Source organism: Scardinius erythrophthalmus (assembly GCF_964197995.2).
Source record: "Scardinius erythrophthalmus genome assembly, chromosome: 6".
Classification (NCBI taxonomy): domain Eukaryota; kingdom Metazoa; phylum Chordata; class Actinopteri; order Cypriniformes; family Leuciscidae; genus Scardinius; species Scardinius erythrophthalmus.
Genome location: NC_138226.1, coordinates 794,525 through 819,951, shown reverse-complemented (window position 1 = coordinate 819,951; position 25,427 = coordinate 794,525). Strand labels below are relative to the sequence as shown.

General features: G+C 41.7%; 1 protein-coding gene across 1 annotated transcript in view; it reads right to left on the bottom strand.

Moving 5' to 3' along the window:
- The window catches only part of frmpd4 (FERM and PDZ domain containing 4), a gene marked incomplete at its 3' end in the record, with an annotated part of 74,024 nt that extends 51,779 nt beyond the window's left edge, over positions 1-22,245 (bottom strand). Inside the window, exon 1 of the mRNA XM_081368508.1 lies at positions 22,109-22,245. Coding sequence (XP_081224634.1) covers positions 22,109-22,191 — 83 coding nt within the window. The 5' untranslated portion in view covers positions 22,192-22,245. The remainder of the gene's footprint in view (positions 1-22,108) is intronic.
- Between the last annotated feature and the right edge of the window lie 3,182 nt (positions 22,246-25,427).

Genomic DNA, 25,427 nt, shown 5'->3' with positions numbered 1-25,427 from the left:
GAAGGCGTTTCCTGCCGGCGAACACCGTCTCTTAGCCCCGCCCTCAACCACTGTAGTGTCTCTGAGACTGGGAGAGTTTGGCTGGTGTTGTTCATGTTGAGAAGACGCTGTTTTCTGAGATTGATACGGTAAAACCCACGCCATCATTACTGTTCGTATCACTGAGATCAAGAGCTGAGATTCAGATATGATAATGAGCGTTTGCTTTCTGACCAATCACAACAGACATCTGACCAATCAGAGCAAACTGGGTCATCTGACCAATCACAGTAGAATAGACCAATCAGAGCAAACTGGGTCATCTGACCAATCACAGTAGAATAGACCAATCAGAGCAAACTGGGTCATCTGACCAATCACAGTAGAATAGACCAATCACAGCAGACTGGGTCATCTGACCAATCACAGCAGAGTGGGTCATTTGACCAATCAGAGTAGACCAATCACAGCAGACTGGGTCATCTGACCAATCACAACAGACATCTGACCAATCAGAGCAAACTGGGTCATCGGACCAATCACAGTAGAATAGACCAATCACAGCAGACTGGGTCATCTGACCAATCACAGCAGAGTAGACCAATCACAGCAGACTGGGTCATCTGACCAATCAGATTAGACCAATCACAGCAGACTGGGTCATCTGACCAATCACAGTAGAATAGACCAATCACAGCAGACTGGGTCATCTGACCAATCACAGCAGAGTAGACCAATCACAGCAGAATAGACCAATCACAGCAGACTGGGTCATCTGACCAATCACAGCAGAGTAGACCAATCACAGCAGACTGGGTCATCTGACCAATCACAGCAGACTGGGTCATCTGACCAATCACAGCAGAGTAGACCAATCACAGCAGACTGGGTCATCTGACCAATCACAGCAGACTGGGTCATCTGACCAATCACATTAGAATAGACCAATCACAGCAGACTGGGTCATCTGACCAATCACAGCAGACTGGGTCATCTGACCAATCAGAGCAAACTGGGTCATCTGACCAATCACAGCAGAGAAGACCAATCACAGCAGACTGGGTCATCTGACCAATCACAGCAGGCTGGGTCATCTAACCGATCAGAGCAAACTGGGTCATCTGACCAATCACAGCAGAGAAGACCAATCACAGCAGACTGGGTCATCTGACCAATCACAGCAGACTGGGTCATCTGACCAATCAGAGCAAACTGGGTCATCTGACCAATCACAGCAGAGTAGACCAATCACAGCAGACTGGGTCATCTGACCAATCACAGCAGACTGGGTCATCTGACCAATCACAGCAGAGTAGACCAATCACAGCAGACTGGGTCATCTAACCAATCACAGCAGACTGGGTCATCTAACCAATCACAGCAGACTGGGTTGTCTGACCAATCACAACAGACTGGGTCATCTGACCAATCACAGCAGACTGGGTCATCTACCCAATCACAGCAGACTGGGTCGTCTGACCAATCACAGCAGACTGGGTCATCTGACCAATCACAGCAGACTGGGTCATCTACCCAATCACAGCAGACTGGGTCGTCTGACCAATCACAGCAGACTGGGTTGTCTGACCAATCACAGCAGACTGGGTCGTCTGACCAATCACAGCAGACTGGGTTGTCTGACCAATCACAGCAGACTGGGTCGTCTGACCAATCACAGCAGACTGGGTCGTCTGATCAATCACAGCAGACTGGGTTGTCTGACCAATCACAGCAGACTGGGTCGTCTGACCAATCACAGCAGACTGGGTTGTCTGACCAATCACAGCAGACTGGGTCGTCTGACCAATCACAGCAGACTGGGTCGTCTGATCAATCACAGCAGACTGGGTTGTCTGACCAATCACAGCAGACTGGGTCGTCTGACCAATCACAGCAGACTGGGTCATCTGACCAATCACAGCAGACTGGGTCATCTAACCAATCACAGTAGACTGGGTCGTCTGACCAATCACAGCAGACTGGGTCGTCTGACCAATCAGAGCAGACTGGGTCGTCTGACCAATCACAGCAAACTGGGTCATCTGACCAATCACAGTAGACTGGGTCATCTAACCAATCACAGGAGACTGGGTCGTCTGACCAATCACAGCAGACTGGGTCATCTAACCAATCACAGCAGACTGGGTCGTCTGACCAATCACAGCAGACTGGGTCATCTAACCAATCACAGGAGACTGGGTCGTCTGACCAATCACAGCAGGCTGGGTCATCTAACCAATCACAGTAGACTGGGTCGTCTGACCAATCACAGCAGACTGGGTCATCTGACCAATCACAGCAGACTGGGTCATCTGACCAATCACAGCAGACTGGGTCATCTACCCAATCACAGCAGACTGGGTCGTCTGACCAATCACAGCAGACTGGGTCATCTGACCAATCACAGCAGACTGGGTCATCTACCCAATCACAGCAGACTGGGTCATCTAACCAATCACAGGAGACTGGGTCGTCTGACCAATCACAGCAGACTGGGTCATCTAACCAATCACAGCAGACTGGGTCGTCTGACCAATCACAGCAGACTGGGTCATCTAACCAATCACAGGAGACTGGGTCGTCTGACCAATCACAGCAGGCTGGGTCATCTAACCAATCACAGTAGACTGGGTCGTCTGACCAATCACAGCAGACTGGGTCATCTGACCAATCACAGCAGACTGGGTCATCTACCCAATCACAGCAGACTGGGTCATCTGACCAATCACAGCAGACTGGGTCATCTACCCAATCACAGCAGACTGGGTCGTCTGACCAATCACAGCAGACTGGGTCATCTGACCAATCACAGCAGACTGGGTCATCTGACCAATCACAGCAGACTGGGTCATCTACCCAATCACAGCAGACTGGGTCGTCTGACCAATCACAGCAGACTGGGTCGTCTGACCAATCACAGCAGACTGGGTCGTCTGACCAATCACAGCAGACTGGGTCGTCTGACCAATCACAGCAAACTGGGTCGTCTGAACATTCACAGCAGACTGGGTCATCTAACCAATCACAGCAGACTGGGTCATCTGACCAATCACAGCAGACTGGGTCATCTGACCAATCACAGCAGACTGGGTCATCTACCCAATCACAGCAGACTGGGTCGTCTGACCAATCACAGCAGACTGGGTCGTCTGACCAATCACAGCAGACTGGGTCGTCTGACCAATCACAGCAGACTGGGTCGTCTGACCAATCACAGCAAACTGGGTCGTCTGAACATTCACAGCAGACTGGGTCATCTAACCAATCACAGCAGACTGGGTCATCTGACCAATCACAGCAGACTGGGTCATCTAACCAATCACAGCAGACTGGGTCATCTAACCAATCACAGCAAACTGGGTCGTCTGACCAATCACAGCAGACTGGGTCGTCTGACCAATCACAGCAGACTGGGTTGTCTGACCAATCACAGCAGACTGGGTCGTCTGACCAATCACAGCAGACTGGGTCGTCTGATCAATCACAGCAGACTGGGTCATCTGACCAATCACAGCAGACTGGGTCATCTACCCAATCACAGCAGACTGGGTCGTCTGACCAATCACAGCAGACTGGGTCATCTGACCAATCACAGCAGACTGGGTCATCTACCCAATCACAGCAGACTGGGTCATCTAACCAATCACAGGAGACTGGGTCGTCTGACCAATCACAGCAGACTGGGTCATCTAACCAATCACAGCAGACTGGGTCGTCTGACCAATCACAGCAGACTGGGTCATCTAACCAATCACAGGAGACTGGGTCGTCTGACCAATCACAGCAGGCTGGGTCATCTAACCAATCACAGCAGACTGGGTCGTCTGACCAATCACAGCAGACTGGGTCATCTGACCAATCACAGCAGACTGGGTCATCTACCCAATCACAGCAGACTGGGTCATCTGACCAATCACAGCAGACTGGGTCATCTACCCAATCACAGCAGACTGGGTCGTCTGACCAATCACAGCAGACTGGGTCATCTGACCAATCACAGCAGACTGGGTCATCTACCCAATCACAGCAGACTGGGTCGTCTGACCAATCACAGCAGACTGGGTCGTCTGACCAATCACAGCAAACTGGGTCATCTGACCAATCACAGTAGACTGGGTCATCTAACTAATCACAGGAGACTGGGTCGTCTGACCAATCACAGCAGACTGGGTCATCTAACCAATCACAGTAGACTGGGTCGTCTGACCAATCACAGCAGACTGGGTCATCTGACCAATCACAGCAGACTGGGTCATCTACCCAATCACAGCAGACTGGGTCGTCTGACCAATCACAGCAGACTGGGTCGTCTGACCAATCACAGCAGACTGGGTCGTCTACCCAATCACAGCAGACTGGGTCGTCTGACCAATCACAGCAGACTGGGTCGTCTGACCAATCACAGCAGACTGGGTCGTCTGACCAATCACAGCAAACTGGGTCGTCTGAACATTCACAGCAGACTGGGTCATCTAACCAATCACAGCAGACTGGGTCATCTTACCAATCACAGCAGACTGGGTCATCTAACCAATCACAGCAGACTGGGTCATCTAACCAATCACAGCAAACTGGGTCGTCTGACCAATCACAGCAGACTGGGTCGTCTGACCAATCACAGCAGACTGGGTTGTCTGACCAATCACAGCAGACTGGGTCGTCTGACCAATCACAGCAGACTGGGTCGTCTGATCAATCACAGCAGACTGGGTTGTCTGACCAATCACAGCAGACTGGGTCGTCTGACCAATCACAGCAGACTGGGTTGTCTGACCAATCACAGCAAACTGGGTCGTCTGACCAATCACAGCAAACTGGGTCGTCTGACCAATCACAGCAGACTGGGTCATCTGACCAATCACAGCAAACTGGGTCGTCTGACCAATCACAGCAGACTGGGTCATCTAACCAATCACAGCAAACTGGGTCGTCTGACCAATCACAGCAGACTGGGTCGTCTGACCAATCACAGCAGACTGGGTCGTCTGATCAATCACAGCAGACTGGGTCGTCTGATCAATCACAGCAGACTGGGTTATCTAACCAATCACAGCAGACTGGGTCGTCTGACCAATCACAGCAGACTGGGTCGTCTGACCAATCAGAGCAGACTGGGTCGTCTGACCAATCACAGCAAACTGGGTCATCTGACCAATCACAGTAGACTGGGTCATCTAACCAATCACAGGAGACTGGGTCGTCTGACCAATCACAGCAGACTGGGTCATCTAACCAATCACAGCAGACTGGGTCGTCTGACCAATCACAGCAGACTGGGTCATCTAACCAATCACAGGAGACTGGGTCGTCTGACCAATCACAGCAGGCTGGGTCATCTAACCAATCACAGTAGACTGGGTCGTCTGACCAATCACAGCAGACTGGGTCATCTGACCAATCACAGCAGACTGGGTCATCTGACCAATCACAGCAGACTGGGTCATCTACCCAATCACAGCAGACTGGGTCGTCTGACCAATCACAGCAGACTGGGTCATCTGACCAATCACAGCAGACTGGGTCATCTACCCAATCACAGCAGACTGGGTCATCTAACCAATCACAGGAGACTGGGTCGTCTGACCAATCACAGCAGACTGGGTCATCTAACCAATCACAGCAGACTGGGTCGTCTGACCAATCACAGCAGACTGGGTCATCTAACCAATCACAGGAGACTGGGTCGTCTGACCAATCACAGCAGGCTGGGTCATCTAACCAATCACAGTAGACTGGGTCGTCTGACCAATCACAGCAGACTGGGTCATCTGACCAATCACAGCAGACTGGGTCATCTACCCAATCACAGCAGACTGGGTCATCTGACCAATCACAGCAGACTGGGTCATCTACCCAATCACAGCAGACTGGGTCGTCTGACCAATCACAGCAGACTGGGTCATCTGACCAATCACAGCAGACTGGGTCATCTACCCAATCACAGCAGACTGGGTCGTCTGACCAATCACAGCAGACTGGGTCGTCTGACCAATCACAGCAAACTGGGTCATCTGACCAATCACAGTAGACTGGGTCATCTAACTAATCACAGGAGACTGGGTCGTCTGACCAATCACAGCAGACTGGGTCATCTAACCAATCACAGTAGACTGGGTCGTCTGACCAATCACAGCAGACTGGGTCATCTGACCAAACACAGCAGACTGGGTCATCTACCCAATCACAGCAGACTGGGTCGTCTGACCAATCACAGCAGACTGGGTCATCTGACCAATCACAGCAGACTGGGTCATCTACCCAATCACAGCAGACTGGGTCGTCTGACCAATCACAGCAGACTGGGTCGTCTGACCAATCACAGCAGACTGGGTCGTCTGACCAATCACAGCAAACTGGGTCGTCTGAACATTCACAGCAGACTGGGTCATCTAACCAATCACAGCAGACTGGGTCATCTGACCAATCACAGCAGACTGGGTCATCTAACCAATCACAGCAGACTGGGTCATCTAACCAATCACAGCAAACTGGGTCGTCTGACCAATCACAGCAGACTGGGTCGTCTGACCAATCACAGCAGACTGGGTCGTCTGACCAATCACAGCAGACTGGGTCGTCTGACCAATCACAGCAGACTGGGTCGTCTGATCAATCACAGCAGACTGGGTTGTCTGACCAATCACAGCAGACTGGGTCGTCTGACCAATCACAGCAGACTGGGTCGTCTGACCAATCACAGCAGACTGGGTCATCTAACCAATCACAGCAAACTGGGTCGTCTGACCAATCACAGCAGACTGGGTCATCTGACCAATCACAGCAAACTGGGTCGTCTGACCAATCACAGCAGACTGGGTCATCTAACCAATCACAGCAAACTGGGTCGTCTGACCAATCACAGCAGACTGGGTCATCTGACCAATCACAGCAGACTGGGTCATCTGACCAATCACAGCAGGCTGGGTCATCTGACCAATCACAGCAGACTGGGTCGTCTGACCAATCACAGCAGACTGGGTCGTCTGACCAATCACAGCAGACTGGGTCATCTAACCAATCAGAGCAGAGCAGCTCTCAGAGAGGCGGGGTTTAGAGAGACTGAATCTTCAATGGAAGCGTTTCAGACACTGAGAGGAAAGAGCTGAGGCTGCAGTGCAGATTATGAGGACATTAAAGTGTTTTTTGACCTTGGATGACTGTAAAATATCATAATAGTGCACTTTAAATAAACACTGCAATCCTGCACTGTTGAACACAATAAATAAAAGTGGCTTCTTCAGTAAATGTCTCTTGATTTAAGAATCTTCAGAAACACTGAGTGAGTGTGGCGTCTTTATATCCATCAGTAATGGAGGCTCTTCACACTGATCCTGACAGGCCGTCATTAAAGCGCAACAGAAACACTGAATCCGCCCTGTTATTCCCGAATCCCGAGCATCATCGGAGCAGCTGGGAAACACCAGTGCTAATGACAGGGTAATAACACACACACACACACACACACACACACACACAGCTGCTAATGAGCGTTTCACACACACATATTACACCGGAACTGAAGCCCGAGGCCAGAGATGCTCATAACAATACAAACAGGAAATACAAACGTTCATTCCCTCTGAAATTACCATAATTACTTTTTGCTGTCATTTACGCATCCTCATGTTTCAAACCTGTATGATTTTTGTACAAAAAAAAAAAATAATTATATATATAGAATTTTTGGGGGGGATTTTTGTTTTCATAAAATGATCATTTGGACCCCTAAAGTTTTTACTAAAACACCAAATCCGAAATTAAAGTTTTAATTTTGCCAAAAACCAAATATAAAGTTTATTGGTAACACTTTACAATAAGGTTCTATTACTTAACAACACATTATTAATATGAACTAACAATGAGCAATACATTCGTTACAGAATTTATTAATCTTTGTTTCTAGTTAATAATAATAATAATATACTGTTCATTGTTAGTTCATGTTAGTCCATTAAATAAAATTAACAGGTACAACTTTTGATTTTAATTATGTATTAGTAAATTCAGAAAATTCAGCTTTCATCGCAGGAATTAATTACACTTTACTATATATTCACATTGAAAACTGCTTTTTTATATTGTAATAATATTTTACAATTTTTACTGTATTTTTGATTACATAAATGCAGCTTTTGTGAGGCTCTTTCAGAAGCAGTAACACATCTTACCGACCCCAACAAAGTTGCAGTTACTGTTTATCCTTTTTGAAACTGACAGAAAAGGTGATTTTAAATGTATTTAGCAAAACTAAAGCCACATTTGTTTCCCCCTTACATAAAAATGAAGAAAACTTCATTTTTAAATTTAATTTTAATTTTAATTTTTGCTGAAAAAACAGCAAAAGCTAGCTTCACTTCTATTCCAGGACACATCACATAAAAAAGAGAGCACAAAATATGAGAACTTTTGAAATGTAGCGTATGCCGAAGAGCAATTCATAATGCAGCACGACTTGAAAAGCTTTAGCCGAGGCTTTGCGTCTGCTTTGAGGGCTTGTACTGTTGAGGTGAGGAATATGTCAAATCTGAGCGCTTCTAACACAAGTTTGTGGCGTTTGAGCTCATGATTATTCTGCACGTGCATCTCTCTCTCTGTCTGGCACAGCCTGTCCCTCCTGTGTGAACAATGAGCGAGTTTAAAGAGCAGTCGCATGGAAACACAACACGCCGCAGAAGAGCATGCATGCAGTAATAACTGACCCTTCCAAACCTTCAGCACGCATGAAACTATCTCCTGAAACCTGTCAAGACTGTGTTTAGCTCACCAAAACCAACACACAAAATGCAGTTATAATTTGCATAAATGCATGCATTGCATTACATATTCTCATGCACATTTTCTCTCCTAATTCTCATTATTTTCATGCATTTGGGAATTTTCCTATCAGTTTTTTGCCATTCTCATTAATCTCTGTGTTGATTCTCTATATTGTCATTTTAATTGGGCTAAAAATAGGCTTCAGTTCTGAGCTAAATGTAGTCTTATTTTTCATTACATTTTTTGTTCAGTGTAGAATGTGGTTCTTTGAGATTTTCATGCAGATTATTTGTTTTGTTACAGCAGATAAAGCACAAAAAAAGGTGAAGCAATTGCTAATTTTCATTTGCACAAATCTCACAGAGATTAAAAAAGATTAAGAGATAAAAAAAAGCATTTGCACTGATAAAACTGATAAATGCCATTATAATTGCAGTCATGATTGTCATTGTTTGAGGCCGGAGGAAAATAAAGCCGTTTGCATGGCATTAATATCTGAGATCTGAGATCATCGCTGCCCTCATCAGACCTTCACTGAAACTACAAGAGCTTCACACAAACACAAGCCAGCTTTAGAGGACACTCTTTTCAGAAACATCACTCTGACACCAAATCTTACAAACGCAGTGTATTTAAAAAAAAAATCTATATAATAAAATATTAAAAAACAATCACAAATTTCCTAACATTAAAATGAAAAGTAAATCTGATAAAAATAAATCAAAAATATGCCAGTTAAACTAAAATAACACTGGTTCATATAGTGATGATCCTATGAAAAACGCCATGAAAGCATCGTAATTAATTCTTAAGTCAATACAATATCTTTGGCAAGATTATCAGTGAATAATGGCTAAAACATCAGTTTAGAACAACATGAGGATGACAAAACTCTAATTTTTGGATTAATGAATCGATTTATTGTCACTTAATCAACACAAAATAGATTTTTTTATACATACAGTATGAATAGATTCTGTTTTACAGCGTAGAAGCTCGGCTTTACAGTGAATACGTTGAATATGACCATCACTAAACAAGTGATTTTAATTTGCTGACATATTATAGCAGGAAAGAAGAATAACTGCTTTACATCTGTAAAATCATAGTGCATAACAGATATGTGTCTTATCTGGTCAAATGAACGATACGTATGAAACGCACGTGTACACTAACTTCTCGAAACACTGAAGCGTAACAGACGATCACTGACACGCTGCTCCGCTACAGCAACAGCACTTTCTTCTGTTCAGTAAAATCACTAGTTTATGGTTTTTATGAGCCTCGCTTGAGTTCATAAACAGATATCCTTCATAATCCTCAGTGCATTTCTGACATCCGTCTTTAGTTCAAGGCCGTTTCTCCTCACGGAAACAGGATTCATGCGCACTTTAATTATTTTAGGCATCATCTTTCCAGCGAGTTCTCTCCAGCAGCGAAGAGATGCATGAATTAAAGATGATGCTTTCATAACTCTCCAAAGTGCTTCTTTTCATACACTGTCTTAGAAATAAGATGAAGCGCTCTTTAACCTTCAGCCTATCCTTTCAAAGTCCAAGTATTCACAGCGCACGTGCACTCGCCTCTCTTTTACACGGCGTCTTACAATCGAGCATTCGCCCTTTGGTGACATTTGATCATCTTAATTCATTTAGATCATTATGTTCATTTAATCCCTCAAGTCCAATATTTTCCTTATGCAAGAGCTATTGTTTTCAGGAGATTAAGAATGCGGCAGATTACGGTTTATAAAGCTTCAAAAAGATCACATGACATTACAACACAACTCTGTCATTATTCAGCCGTAACATGTTGCAGACGTTCATGATTCAGATTCAGAACACGAGCACTAATTCATAGAGACCACAGATGACAAAGCAGAGACCGACATCTTCTTCCAGTCACACGTATGACAGCTCTATCCAAGCTGGGAAATAAGGCTTCACAATTAATCCAAATACAACCAATATTGTGATGTTGCAAAATAAATGAATATTTTATTTTTCTTAAATACACATTTTTTTAATAAAATTTTTAATAATAAAAAATATTATTGCTATTTATAATTATTTTATTTTTTATTTTATTTTTAATAATAATAATCAAATAATAATTATTATTGTTAATAATAATAAAAAATATTATTGTTATTTTTGTTAAGTGCACATTTTTATTTTATTTTAATAACAATAATTACTATTAATAAAATATATATATTATTATTATTATAATTATTATTAATAATAATAATACAAAGTATTACTTTTCCCAATTACTTTTCCCCCAAATCCTGCAGCCCTACAGGATTTGTACATGTGAATGTTTTCCATGAACGACACTAGACCCTGTATGGCTGTGTTTAGGAGTCAGGATCGCTAGAAGTATGTAGTCAGAAAGTATCAGTGTTTCTCATTTCATGTTAAGGAAGAGAAATAACATCATGTGGGTTTTGGTGAGTAAATAATGAACGAGTTTATCTGTGCAGAAGCTGGTGATTAAGACAATCATGAGAGAGCTTTGCAGAATTTGAACATTTTGTAAAACGTTTCAACATCGACATAAAATGTTTCTCATTCCAAGCATCACAAAACACTTGCAATCCCAGCAGCACTGGGAACACTGGGAACAGCACTGGGAACACTGAGCACAGCACAGGCAACAGCACTGGGAACAGCACTGGGAGCAGCACTGGGCACAGCACTGGGAACACTGGGAACAGCACTGGGAACACTGAGCACAGCACAGGCAACAGCACTGGGAACAGCACTGGGAGCAGCACTGGGCACAGCACTGGTAACAGTACAGGAAACAGTACTGGGAATAGCACTGGGAACCGCACTGGGAACAACACTGGGAACAGCACTGGGAACAGCACTGGGAACATTGGGAACAGCACTGGGAAAACTGTGAATGGCACTGGGAACAGCACTGGGAACACTGGGAACAACACTGGGAATAGCACAGGGAACAACACTGGGAATAACACTGGGAACACTGAGCACAGCACAGGCAACAGCACTGGGAACAGCACTGGGAGCAGCACTGGGAGCAGCACTGGGCACAGCACTGGTAACAGTACAGGAAACAGTACTGGGAATAGCACTGGGAACCGCACTGGGAACAACACTGGGAACAGCACTGGGAACAGCACTGGGAACATTGGGAACAGCACTGGGAAAACTGTGAATGGCACTGGGAACAGCACTGGGAACAGCACTGGGAACATTGGGAACAGCACTGGGAAAACTGTGAATGGCACTGGGAACAGCACTGGGAACACTGGGAACAACACTGGGAATAGCACAGGGAACAACACTGGGAATAACACTGGGAACACTGAGCACAGCACAGGCAACAGCACTGGGAACAGCACTGGGAGCAGCACTGGGCACAGCACTGGGCACAGCACTGGTAACAGTACAGGAAACAGTACTGGGAATAGCACTGGGAACCGCACTGGGAACAACACTGGGAACAGCACTGGGAACATTGGGAACAGCACTGGGAAAACTGTGAATGGCACTGGGAACAGCACTGGGAACACTGGGAACAACACTGGGAATAGCACAGGGAACAACACTGGGAATAACACTGGGAACCGCACTGGGAACAACACTTGGAACAGCACAGGGAACAACACTGGGAACACTGGGAACAGCACTGGGAACAGGACTGGGAACAACACTGGGAACAGGACTGGGAACAACACTGGGAACCACACTGGGAACAGCACTGGGAACAACACTGGGAACCGCACTGGGAATAACACTGGGAACAGCACTGGGAACACTGGGAACAGCACTGGGAACAGGACTGGGAACAACACTGGGAACAGGACTGGGAACACTGGGAACAACACTGGGAACAACACTGGGAACCACACTGGGAACAACACTGGGAACAACACTGGGAACAGCACTGGGAACAGCACTGGGAACCACACTGGGAACAGCACTGGGAACAGCACTGGGAACAGCACTGGGAACAGCACTGGGAACCACACTGGGAACAGCACTGGGAACACTGGGAACAGGACTGGGAACAACACTGGGAACAGGACTGGGAACACTGGGAACAACACTGGGAACAACACTGGGAACCACACTGGGAACAACACTGGGAACAGCACTGGGAACAGCACTGGGAACAGCACTGGGAACAGCACTGGGAACCACACTGGGAACAACACTGGGAACAGCACTGGGAACAGCACTGGGAACCGCACTGGGAATAACACTGGGAACACTGGGAACAGCACTGGGAACCGCACTGGGAACAGTCCTGAAGGCCTCGATCCTCCCATTCACACAGAACAAAGCCCTTCTCTCCTGCAGAAAGCTGCCAGATGAAATAAAGAGCTGTTCTATAGATGTATAATCTGGATGATTATTGTGCAGAATAACCGCTGGACGAGGCGACGACGCCACCGGGACCCAGAGGCCAATCCTTTAGGAGGATTAGCCGGGATAAAATCAAGAAAAATCAAACAAGCCAAATAGGTTCTAGAGTTTAGAGTCACAGGGATGAAATGAGCTTAGCGTCCGGCTTATATATGAGGGACACGAATTAAATCACCAGCGCCTTTCTCCAGTGATCAACATATATGAGTCTGATAATACATGCAGAATCAGGCGGCTATTATGATCATAAATAATACAGCAAAAAATTTAGCTACATACATTAATGCTTAATTTATACAATAAATTGCATGCATATATATGTGTGTGTGTGTGTGTGTGTGTATTATATATTTATATATATATAGTTGCAAGATGTCTTAAATGTCTCAGTAAAATGAAGTGATTCCATATCTTGCAGCAGTGCATCAGTATATCAGCATCATATGTCCACAGTTTGACATGTTCTGTGATATGAGTGATTATTTGTATCACTTTATTATTGATTTGCACAATAGGCATGTGTGTCATCAGTATAGTTTGATACCAAATCTACATAGACATTGTATAATGCACACATTTCTGATTTAAAATGCAGTTTTTCAACATAGTAGGCTACTTACTATACATCTCTAAATGCAGAATTTGAACACACGTGTGTGTGTGTGTGTGTGTGTGTGTGTGTAGGCTATAATATATATATATGGTTATGGATATCGGTTATTGACAACCCCATATCGGTCGACAACTATGGAGTGATTCGCTGTTTCTAAAGGTTCCCTATTTGATTGTCATCCTCGAATTGAGAGGCAGAAGCTCTCATAATAAGTGGTATTCTGATATTTAGGACTGAGTGATGAGAAGATGCGACAGATGCGTTATCATCAGTTCCCGTGACATCATCATCATCATCTTCACTTCTGCATATCATCATCCAGTCAAACACGCGATTAAAACACAGGTCAAACCCACGATATGATAATGATCATGTAAAGACCGTGCATGTTCGCGCGTGCCTGCAGACTCACCTCCTCACGAAACTGAACACGTCCATCATGACATGGATCCGAACTCACTCCGGTTTCATCCTCGAGCGTGTCGGTGGAAATGTTTTAGAAATGAGCGATTGATAGCAGGTCCTGCGGGATGATCTTCATCTTCTTCTTCTCCTGCATGACTGATTCCCTCAGATTACATCCTTCACATCTCCTGACGCTCTCCGACAACTTTAGTTAATTCCCCATCGCGGTGGAAACGGCGCGCGAGATGATGAAGCGCGAGAGAGAGCGATTGATAAAGCGAGGGATTGCATGGAGAGGAGTGTAAAACAGAGCAGTTCTCGAGCACGAAGATCTCAGCTGATGGACCTCCATCTAATCTCACATGTCCACGGTTCATGAATGCATGCTCGTGCGCGTGCAGAGGTCGCGTCATCACTAGCGCGAGACTGGGGAGAACCGAGAAGCGCGTGGCCGTTCAGTGAAGAATAGGAGGAGGATAAACGGAGAGAGAGAGAGAGAGAGAGAGAGAGATGTTTGGGGATGATGAACAGAAACACCTGTGACTGTGAGCGCGCGTTCTGTTTGAGCGTGTCAAGGTTTTTTTTTTTTTTTTTCATAATAATTCAGTACAAAAAGAAATAATACAGAACAATGAACAGGAACACGTGGAGATACCGAGAAAAGGAAAAAGCAACAATAAAAAGAAAACATAAAACTTGTTCTATAATACCGGATGTTTTCGAGAGAGCGATAGTGCGCCAGAAATGGGCTTAACCAATGGCGTGGGTTTGGGGGCGGGGCTATATGTGAGTGTGACCAATAGCAGGCGAGAGGAGTGTGTTCGTGGGAAACCTTTTTGAAAACAATGTGCGTTCACGCTACTCAGACGTCCTGTAGAACTCATAATTACAACATGTAAACTCGGAATTTTCCGACAGATCGGATCTGTACTAGATTCGGTTTGGCAATAGTGTTGCCATAAAAACAAATAAATACAGGACGTGAAAAGAACGTCACGTGTTGTCATGTTTCTGCAGTATTTTTAAATGTAGGCTATGTATATTTACAACACTATATTTTCTGTTATATTACCATGGCATCAAATAATAATAATAAATAGTTAATGCTTTGTGGAAACACTAATGTTGATTTTTTTCTTTCGCTATTTGAGCAAATGTAAACGAAATTAGTTTCCCATTAACTGTGTCTATCATGCAGTTCTTCCAATTCCAATGTATTTATAAAGCACATAATAATACAACAATGTTGACCATAGTGCTACACAAACAATAAAATATAAAAATATAACAAACACAAATAACTGTAATTTGCCGTTCTGTAAAGCACAGTAACACTTCATTGTCTTCACTGCATTGTGTTTTTCTTGTCTTGTCTCAGAACTGTTGATCTCTCCTATAAATGAGGCAGTTTGGGGGAGAATGCTTGACTCGCTGAATTCGCTAAACCCAACCGAAAGTGTTTTTGTAGCATTTATACTTTATCGTCAGACTCAATCTTAATTTTTTCTTGCATAATTTCACAATTATTCAACAAACCATTAAACTATAATTGCAGACATTACACAGAGATTGAACCGAAGAGCATGAAAAGGTCGCCTCACATCACTATGAGCGGAATATCAAACGACTTCATTATGAATCTACACCAGAATCAGTGTGTGAGACGCAATCACAAAGTCATCGAGGAAACGTTACATAATAACCCAATGTGTCACAAAGCAACAGTTGAATACTGAAATCCCAGTGTGGGTTTGGAAAATTACTCAAAGTGTGCAATGAGGGAAAGCTTCACTTCCACTTGCAGAACTAATGCGGAAAATATTTAATATTTTGTAAATATGAGTGAAGAACAAAACACTAAACTTGGGTAAGGTATGTGGCAAAAAATGCAAACTACAGCTACAGGTTTAATTTTACTATGCAAAACAAACAAACAAAAATACATTGAAAAAAAAATGTGAGAGGAAAATGCAAACACTGACTACAACATAATCAGTTATTAATATTTGGTCGGTTCTCTCTTATTTTTTGCATGTGTTCATAATTTATTTGCCTGGATAAAAATGGTGTCGCACAATTCGTCACGTTATTATCACTAATAAAACAATCGACTCCAAGCACAACTACGCAATATGATTACAAATTCTATAATAATATTTGAATAAAGAATGAAGATGTGAATTCAACTATTCTGGATATCACTTTTGGACACTCCTGACTGTACAGTGTTCTTCAGCTCACAACACTACATATGTACACAAATATACATGCAAAACTACTTTTTGCTTCTTTGTGATATTTTGCGAATTTCTCATTCATGAAAATGCTTGAGTAAATACATTCAGCTATAATATATTTATAATAATAGTCTTTGAAGTCAATGCGAGGATAAAAAAACTAAATAAAAACTAAATAATAATGGAGTCACACGTCACTCCAGTCAGGATGCTGTTTCTGCATATATTCATATATTCATATATTCAAGCTCTACCTAAAGCTTAAATGAATCTGACAGAAATGAGAAAACAGTGCCGTTAAAAACTCTCTGCATGTGCAAAGCATGCTTTTATGTGCATGAAATAATGCATGAGATGCACAACATGAAATGCTGCGTCTGTTCATGATGGGAAAACACACACGGCACATTTCACTAGAAGAGCAAGTTATAAAACCTGTCAAGAACATATTCATATTTCAATCTAAAATAATAAAACCTCTTGCCTATTTTAAGGACCATTAAGCAGCAAACTGGCCCTAAATTCTCAGAACCATAATGGCAAAATATGATAATAATAATTAAAAAAACATGTCAATGTCAAAATGGAATGTTAAATATATACATTTTCAAGCACAGTCGTGTTCAAAAGTGATAGAAAAACTGACATCTTCACCCTCTATTCAAATATTATTATAGATTTTGTAGTCGTAGTTGTGCTTGGAGTCAATTGTTTTATTAGTGATAATAACGCAATGAAACATGAAAAATTGTGCAACATCATTTTTGTCCAGGCAAAGAAATTATGAACACATGCAAAAACAAGAGAATCAACCAAATATCAATAACTGATTATGTTGTCGTCAATATTTGCTTTTTCCTGAAGCGTATTGTTTTTCTGTGCACTTTGTTGCATAGTAAAATAAAACCTGTAGCTGTATATACTGTATATACATAATTTCATCACCCTAAACATGTTTAGTGTTTTGTTCTTCCCTCATATTAAAAAAATTAAAAATATTTTCCTCACATTTTAACGGCAACACTGAACTGATGATGTCGGGATGCCACCCCATCACAAGCGTCTCTCAACATGGGATTAATAAAGCATCTGTCCTTCAACACAAGCGTGTGATTAGACTCTGTGAACCGGCTCACATCAGGCGTGATGCTGCTGTTTAATGCTGAATCATGCGTGTTCATTATACACACCACATCATTACAGTAGTGGAAGACAGGGAAACGTGCCACTATATGTAGGTCACCATAAGCCAAAGCTTTCCAGATTTCAGTCTCACACACACACACACACACACACACACACACACACACACACGTTTGGGAATAATAAGGTCACGAGATTCTGGACTCTCCTGTAAAGCCAAAAGCTGCTGATTTCATTCGTTTAGCAACTCGGACTCCTAAATCCATCCCAGATTAATTCACTGGATGGAATCTGTCTGATGTCTAAAGAAACTTCAGTAGAAGACGAGGCGGGAAATCTCTCCGGGGATTCGGGACTTCAGTGTTTAGAGTTCAGTCACTCCTGTATCAGCTGATGAATATGCAGTTTGTAATAGTTTGTGCTTGTATTTGTGCTAGACGTCAGATATTCGGAAACTTATACTCATTCTTCTTGAATGAAAAAGTGTTGGTGACGTCACATGGGCAAATAAATTTGCATATGCCCGCCTCCAGAGCAAGACATCGACCAATAGTTACAGGCCACAGATTTTTCTAGTCGACTACTATCGTTCATTTAAGCCATTAGTCGACTAATCGCGCGTTTATATTAATAAGCCGTAAATCATAATAATGCGGCTGGTTTGAGTCTCTGTCCAGACTTCAGAAGATCCCGGCGTCAGACACAAGCGTATGCTTTATGTTAATGACATCGGAGGATTATATGTTTGTTCGGAGCGTTTGACTGAGACACGACAGATGAAGCAGCGACTGCACTGAATCTGAAGTGAACGAGTGAATGATTTCATAATGTTTTGTCTGGAAATTACGCTTTTATATGGATAATGTTTTAAAACTCTTAGATGCAATCATAGATGTATAAACATAGATTCCTCATTAGTGAGTGCTTCAATGGGCCGCTGTACGTAAGTCGTTCGCCATACTGAACACCAGCTCGTGAACACTCGAGTGCAAGTGACTGAGCGTCTGCAAACACAGTCACACACAGGTACTGTATATCTACATCTGCAATAGATTTGTAAATGTCAGAATCATTTGTTAACAAACAAGTTTTCATGACTTCAATTAGCTCAGTGTTTCCGCCTTAAATTATTACATTGTTTAAATTAATGCATTTTTAGCTCACTGTGATTTCTGAGATACTTGGACATTTACCTCTGATATCAGATCACTGTAAACTGTAATGCCGTATTAAAGCTGCTTTGAAATGATGTGTGTTGTGAAAAGCGCTGTACAAATACAGTGATCTGAACTCTAGCTCAGCTGATGATGACTGAATCTGGCACATCTATATCTATGAATGCAATAGCGAGTGTGTGTTGATACGGTTTCCTATGCAGTGACGTTAGCCAATCATAACAGTGTGTGTTTACTGACACACCTTAAAGGAGCCACGCATTAAAAAATATTTTTCCACTTTTTTTTTATGTGCAAAAAACTGTCAACATTACAAGTGAACCTTAACTAATAAAGAAAATTCCATGTCATGACCACTTACCCCTTTAAAACTGAGTAATGCATCAAATTTAAGTGAGTTTATGCTTAAAACAAGAACAAACATCTGATAAATAATCTTGTTTTCCACTGAATTAAGGTCAGTTTTCTGACTCCACTGGCAGATATTTCATACATTTTTAAGCACAAACTCAAGACATTTCGCTTCTCTAGTAAACGAATCCTGATGTAAGAATGTTTGTAAAACAGGGGAAGAACATCAGTCCTCACGCTGGACATTCATCAGGTGCATTATGGGATGCTTTAAACACCAGTAAAGGAGGAACATGCATTATGAGCACTTTTATGTGCTGAAGTTCCAGTGTACGCTCTGTCACACACACACACACACACACACACACATTACCAGAACACCTGAGGAGGACTACAGTTTCATCTGAATACATCCACACAGACCAGAACTGGACTCTATAGAGCAGACAGGAGGATAATCCTCACGTTAGATATTCTGTTCATGTTTTGGGCAGATTGTCGGCTGCCCATCTCTACTTTACTCGACGACTGTTCAGAATAAACGGAGAAATCACATGATGCTGGAAAAAAGGTCCAATGGGGTTCTGTGTAGAACTCTAGGGTTCATGACTCTATATTAAAGAACTCAGTAACACTTTACAATAAGGTTCATTAGTTAACTAATAATGAACTGCACTTATATAGCATTTATTAATCTTTGTTAATGTTAATTTCAACATTTACTAATACTTTATTAAAATCTTGTTAACATTAGTTAATGCACTGTGAACTAACATGAACAAACAATGAACAGCTGTATTTTTATTAACTAACATTAACAAACATTAACAAATACAGTAACAAATGTATTGCTCATTGTTAGTTCATGTTAGTTAATACAGTAACTCATGTTAACTAATGAACATTATTGTAAAGTGTTACCGAGAACTCTTTATTGCTAAAAAGGTTGCAAATGAACGTTTTTTTCTTTTCTTCTAGTGATAAAGTACGTTTACGAGCTGTTTAACTCATAAAATTGAATTAAAAATGAATTAGAACACAGTCAATTAAAACTAAAAGGTTCTGTTTCTGAAGCGCGGCTGACGGAACCCTTTAAGGTTCTATAGAGAGCGCTAAAGTTACTGTTAAAGTATAAGTTTAAATTCATTTTCAAACAATCTTCAGTGAATTAAACAGCTCGTAAACATACTTTATCACTAGACAAAAAAATGAAATAACTAAATGTTGCAAAATACTAGTCTAGTACAGACGGTTCTCCTCATATAGAAGCTAAAGTTTTCTTTAAAATCGAGTCAAGAATTCTATAGAGTTCTGTATAGAACCCCACTGAACGTTCTTTTCTAAGAGTCTAGAACTTGTCTAATCTGAGATTTGGAAAACACAACACAAGCTCGCAAAACCAAGTTTCAACCAACACAAAGTTTCTCTGGGAAATATATTTTTTCATATTTTTCCACCATCACGTCCTGTAATTTACAGAGGAAATGAGCAGAACACACAGACTTGGCATGTCTTTTGTTGTCAATGTCAAAAGCTGTGCATCCGATCAAACTCTACAGCATTTTGGCACAAATTCTTCAAATGGAGTAAAACCAGGCGGACGTCAGGTTGTGTTACGCCCTCGTTTCAGAAGACATCAACAAAACTCACCGGAATAAAGAAAATGCCACACAGAGGACATCAGTTATGATGTTTGATTCATGAGAATAAATATGGTTTATAGTGAAGCCTATGAGTTCTGTGCTTTGAGTTCACGAGAGCATCAAATCATCGAAAGTTAATAATATTGGTAACAATTTACAATAAGGTCTCATTTGTGAACATTAGTTCATGCCTTAACACTTTATTTGAAGGTGTCTGTGTTACAGTAATAATGATGATCTACATGTATTGGTTTAGGGTTAGTAAAATATTTTGTGATTTTAACAGTAAGTTTCCGTGCTATATACGGTGAATAACTGTGATAGATCTAACTGTACATTTAATACAGTAAAATACCGTTAAATTGGCAGTTTTTGGAAGTGAAAAAAACACTGTATAATTTAATTTAAAAAAAAACGTGAATTGACATTCCCACAATTCCCTGCGTGACACTTCGCATTTGATGTATTTTTGTTGAAACAACTGTTTCTTCATAGTTTTTCTAATCAGTGATGTACATTACGGTTTTATGTTACATTTAATGTTGTTGAATTAAAGTTTATTGCATTTTTATAATGTCATGTGTGTTACCATGATGGTGTTTAGTGTGTGTGTGTGTGTGTGTGTGTGTAACACTGTCCAGCTTCTATATTAATATTAACTCTCTTGTGGAGAAGCTGCTTGTGCTGAGCTTTGATTGATCATGTGACTCTCATCTCCGCTGTGATTGGTGGTTATCAGTGTGTCACAAAACAGATATTAGTACTTCGATAGATCAGTAAAGTAACATTATATCAGATAATGAAATAATTTTTTTTACTGTAAATTTAAGTTAAAAATGTTAAAATGTTGCTACCGTATTTTTTACGGTACATTTCTGCCAACCACAGCTGCAGGGTTTTTTACTGTAAATTTAACAAAAACATTTTTACAGTGTGCATGTAATTATGCACAATTTATAGTTACAGTAACTACATGTAACATGTAACAAAGACACTAAAATGAAGTGTTACCAAAACTAACAATGAGCAATCTTTTTTTTCCCGCATTTAATATCTTGTTAGTTGTTAGTGCATTAACTATTATGTTAACAAATACAACGTTTGAGCTCAATAATGCATAAGTGAATGTAGAAATTAACATTAACTAAGATTAATAAATGGAGTTGAAATATGAACCTTATTGTGAACTGTTACCGTGATATTAATGTACTTTTTTGCTGTTTGGTGCTTTATTGAGTTGCCAACTGATTGAATGTAAAATCTGGATGGTGAATAAAAATGAGACGCATGTTTGAGCTCAGATTTCTCTAAAAATGCTGAAGCCTTCTAGGAGGAAATGCAAGAAATATAGTAAAATTCACAATGCATTAAACACAAGAAAGCAGCTGCACGTCAGTAAACTCACTGAATGACTGTGAAGACGCCGAGCTCTTCGCTGGGCTCCGGGTGTTCGGCGGGCAGGGGTTTGTTCGGCTGTCCCTTCGGCATACTTTACGCTTTCAGCAAATCCTTCCGGTGACCGGCTCCTCGCGTCCCTGCTTCTCTCGGAAAAATGCAGTCGGGTAAAATCTCAACATCTGAGCTGGCCAGGATAAACCAACCAACTAACTACTTGCACACAGTCTGCCCCCGGTCTGGGTGTGTGTGTGTGTGTCTGTGTCGAGCCCTGAGGTGGAGAGAGAGAGAGAGAGAGAGAGACAGATAGAGAGAGAGAGAGGCTCAATAATGAAACACCATCACATTACGGGCCAGTGCATCAGTGAGCCACAGGGATCGATGCTCAGCAGAAGACAACAGTGTGTGTGTGTGTGTGTGTGTGTGTGTGTGTGTGTGTGTGTGTGTGTGTGTGTGTGTGTGTGTGTGTGTGTGTGTGTGTGTGTGTGTGTGTGTGTGTGTGTGTGTGTGTGTGTGTGTGTGTGTGTGTGTGTGTGTGTGTGTGTGTGTGTGAGAGAGAGAGAGGACAGATAGTGCCAGCAGTAGAAACGCATCAGAACAGCAGCGGTTCGATATCAGAGCGACGCGCGGACAGAAATACTTCAGCTCACCGTTAAAGCTTGTGCTGGATTACAGAGAGAAGCCTCTCCAGGCCTCAGTCGTTCAGCTCACACACACACACACACACACTTATCACTGACAACTCAAGATCTTGACCAATACTGATGCAGCTCTACACGGAAATGACATCACAAAAACCCTTTATTCTATGTATTTTGTGCTGTTTTATCAATGTTTTTCTACATTGTGCAATTTAATTATTTTTATTTATTTAATTATATTCATGAGACTCTCAATGAATTTAAGGAGCCGATTCAAGTGCGAAATGATTCTTCGTGTTCCTCCCACAGTTTGAGGCTAATGAATCCTGACACGGTCATCCTGGAATATGTCCATGATGCTCTTCCTACATGGTTATTTAAGAAATGAAAAGCTACACACTCCAGCAATTAGGATTAGAAGAACTGTTGCCAAACATGTTGCAGTAATGATCCAATTATATTTAGTTTAGTTTGTTTTAGTTTCATTTTCACAGGCTTTTAGTTTGTTCCCTGTTTGTCATTATTTGATGTATTAGCACACCTGTCTGTATTTGAGTTTATTATCCTCGAGTATTTAAGTCCCTCGGTTTGATCAGAGTTTGTTTGATTTAATAAATACACTATTGCTATTTGATCCTTTTGTCATCTTCATGTTCATTGCACATCAACATGACGTGTGTGTGTGTGTGTGTGTGTGTGTGTGTGTGTGTGTGTGTGCGTGCGTGCGTTTGTGTGTCTGTGTGTGTGTGTGTGTGTGAGTGTGACTGTGTATGAGAGTGAGTGTGTGTCTGTATGTGTGTGTGTGTTATGTGCTATTAATAAAAATAAATAAATAAACAATCATACATACATCAACAACATAAGTAATAATATTAATAAAGTAAAAAGTAAAGTAAAAAGTAAAATTCAGAATTCTTAAGGTAGAATCTGTTAAACATTTACAAAAATAACACCATAAAATATTAAGTGCAATATACTGTAAATCTCCATACATATATGGCCGAACAACCGTTTAATTGATATCAGATCAATTAAAATGAAATCAAACAAATAAGTTTTCCAGTTGGTGCCATTGCTGCATTTTGCTTTTGGCAGAAAGAATATTACTTGGATGATTATTTAATATTAATCATTATATTACTATTTATATTGAACATTTGGGTGTCTCTTATCATATTGCTGTTGCCACGGTTTTATAAAAGCACTCGAGGACGAGCTTTACAGTGATTTTACCATAGGACAGGGGTAAATCCCTCGGCTCACTGTGGTAAAATCACTGTAAAGGCCTCGTTGTTTTGAGATGCAGTGGTTGTCTGATTATGTAAGCAAAATTCACTCATTTAAATGTTTTAATCCGCAACACTATCCATATGCATTCGGTAATGAAGCATGAAATGTGCATAATGTGACCTTTCAGTCAGTCCTGCCACCGCGTCAAGAGCTGAATATCATCTAGTCCAGTGAAAGGATCTTCTACAATAGTACAAAATGCAATATGTATATGTAATATATGAACTGAAGAGAAAATAAATGCACATGCATTAATGAAATAAGAAACGTGTGCTGTGGATGTGGGAAGACGCAGGCCAATGCACTGATTTCATCCGCAGGGCTTCAGCAATGATGCTGCGGATTCCTCATGCGTGAAGAAAATGAAGTCTTCCATTAGTTATGAAGTTAAACGCGTGCGGAACAGCGGCATTCTGGGAGTGCGGAGAGTGATATTACGTAAGGCAAGAGTATGAACAGCTCTCAAGCAGCTGAGCAAATAAAGATCCTCATGCAACATTCATCCGTTTACATAACAAAATGTTTAGAACTATTATTTTTACTTGGTAGCAAAAATTCTGATGTATTTTGGCACATTGTTTTGTGATAAAAAGTCAACATTATGACATAAAAAATTAATTTGTGACATAAAAGGTCAAGGTTGACAAAAAGTCTAAAAGTCGACAAAAAGTTGAAATTGTAACAAAAAGTTGAAATTATGAAGTTAAATTTATAACATAAAAAGTCAAAATTATGGCATGAAAAATATGTTTTACATCAATTTAAATTATGACAAATTATGACATAAAAGTGACAAGTTTGAGTGTGTTACGTGTTAGTGAAGCGGTCGTATTGAGTGTGTGTTACATATTGAGTGTGTGTTACGTGTTAGTGAAGCGGTTGTATTGAGTGTGTGTTACGTATTGAGCGTGTTACGTATTGAGTGTGTGTTACGTGTTATTGAAGAATCGTAGTGCGGTGTGTTACGTATTGAGTGTGTGTTACGTATTGAGTGTGTGTTACATGATAGTGAAGCGGTCGTATTGAGTGTGTGTTACATATTAAGTGTGTGTTACGTGTTATTGAAGCGGTCGTACTGAGTGTGTGTTACGTATTGAGCGTGTATTACGTATTGAGCGTGTGTTACGTGTTAGTGAAGAATCATAGTGTGGTGTGTGTGTTATGTATTGAGGTGTGTTACGTGTTAGTGAAGCGGTCATATTGAGTGTGTGTTACGTGTTAGTGAAGCGGTCGTATTGAGTGTGTGTTACGTGTTAGTGAAGCGGTCGTATTGAGTGTGTGTTACGTGTTAGTGAAGCGGTCGTATTGAGTGTGTGTTACGTGTTAGTGAAGCGGTCGTATTGAGTGTGTGTTACGTGTTAGTGAAGCGGTCGTATTGAGTGTGTGTTACGTGTTAGT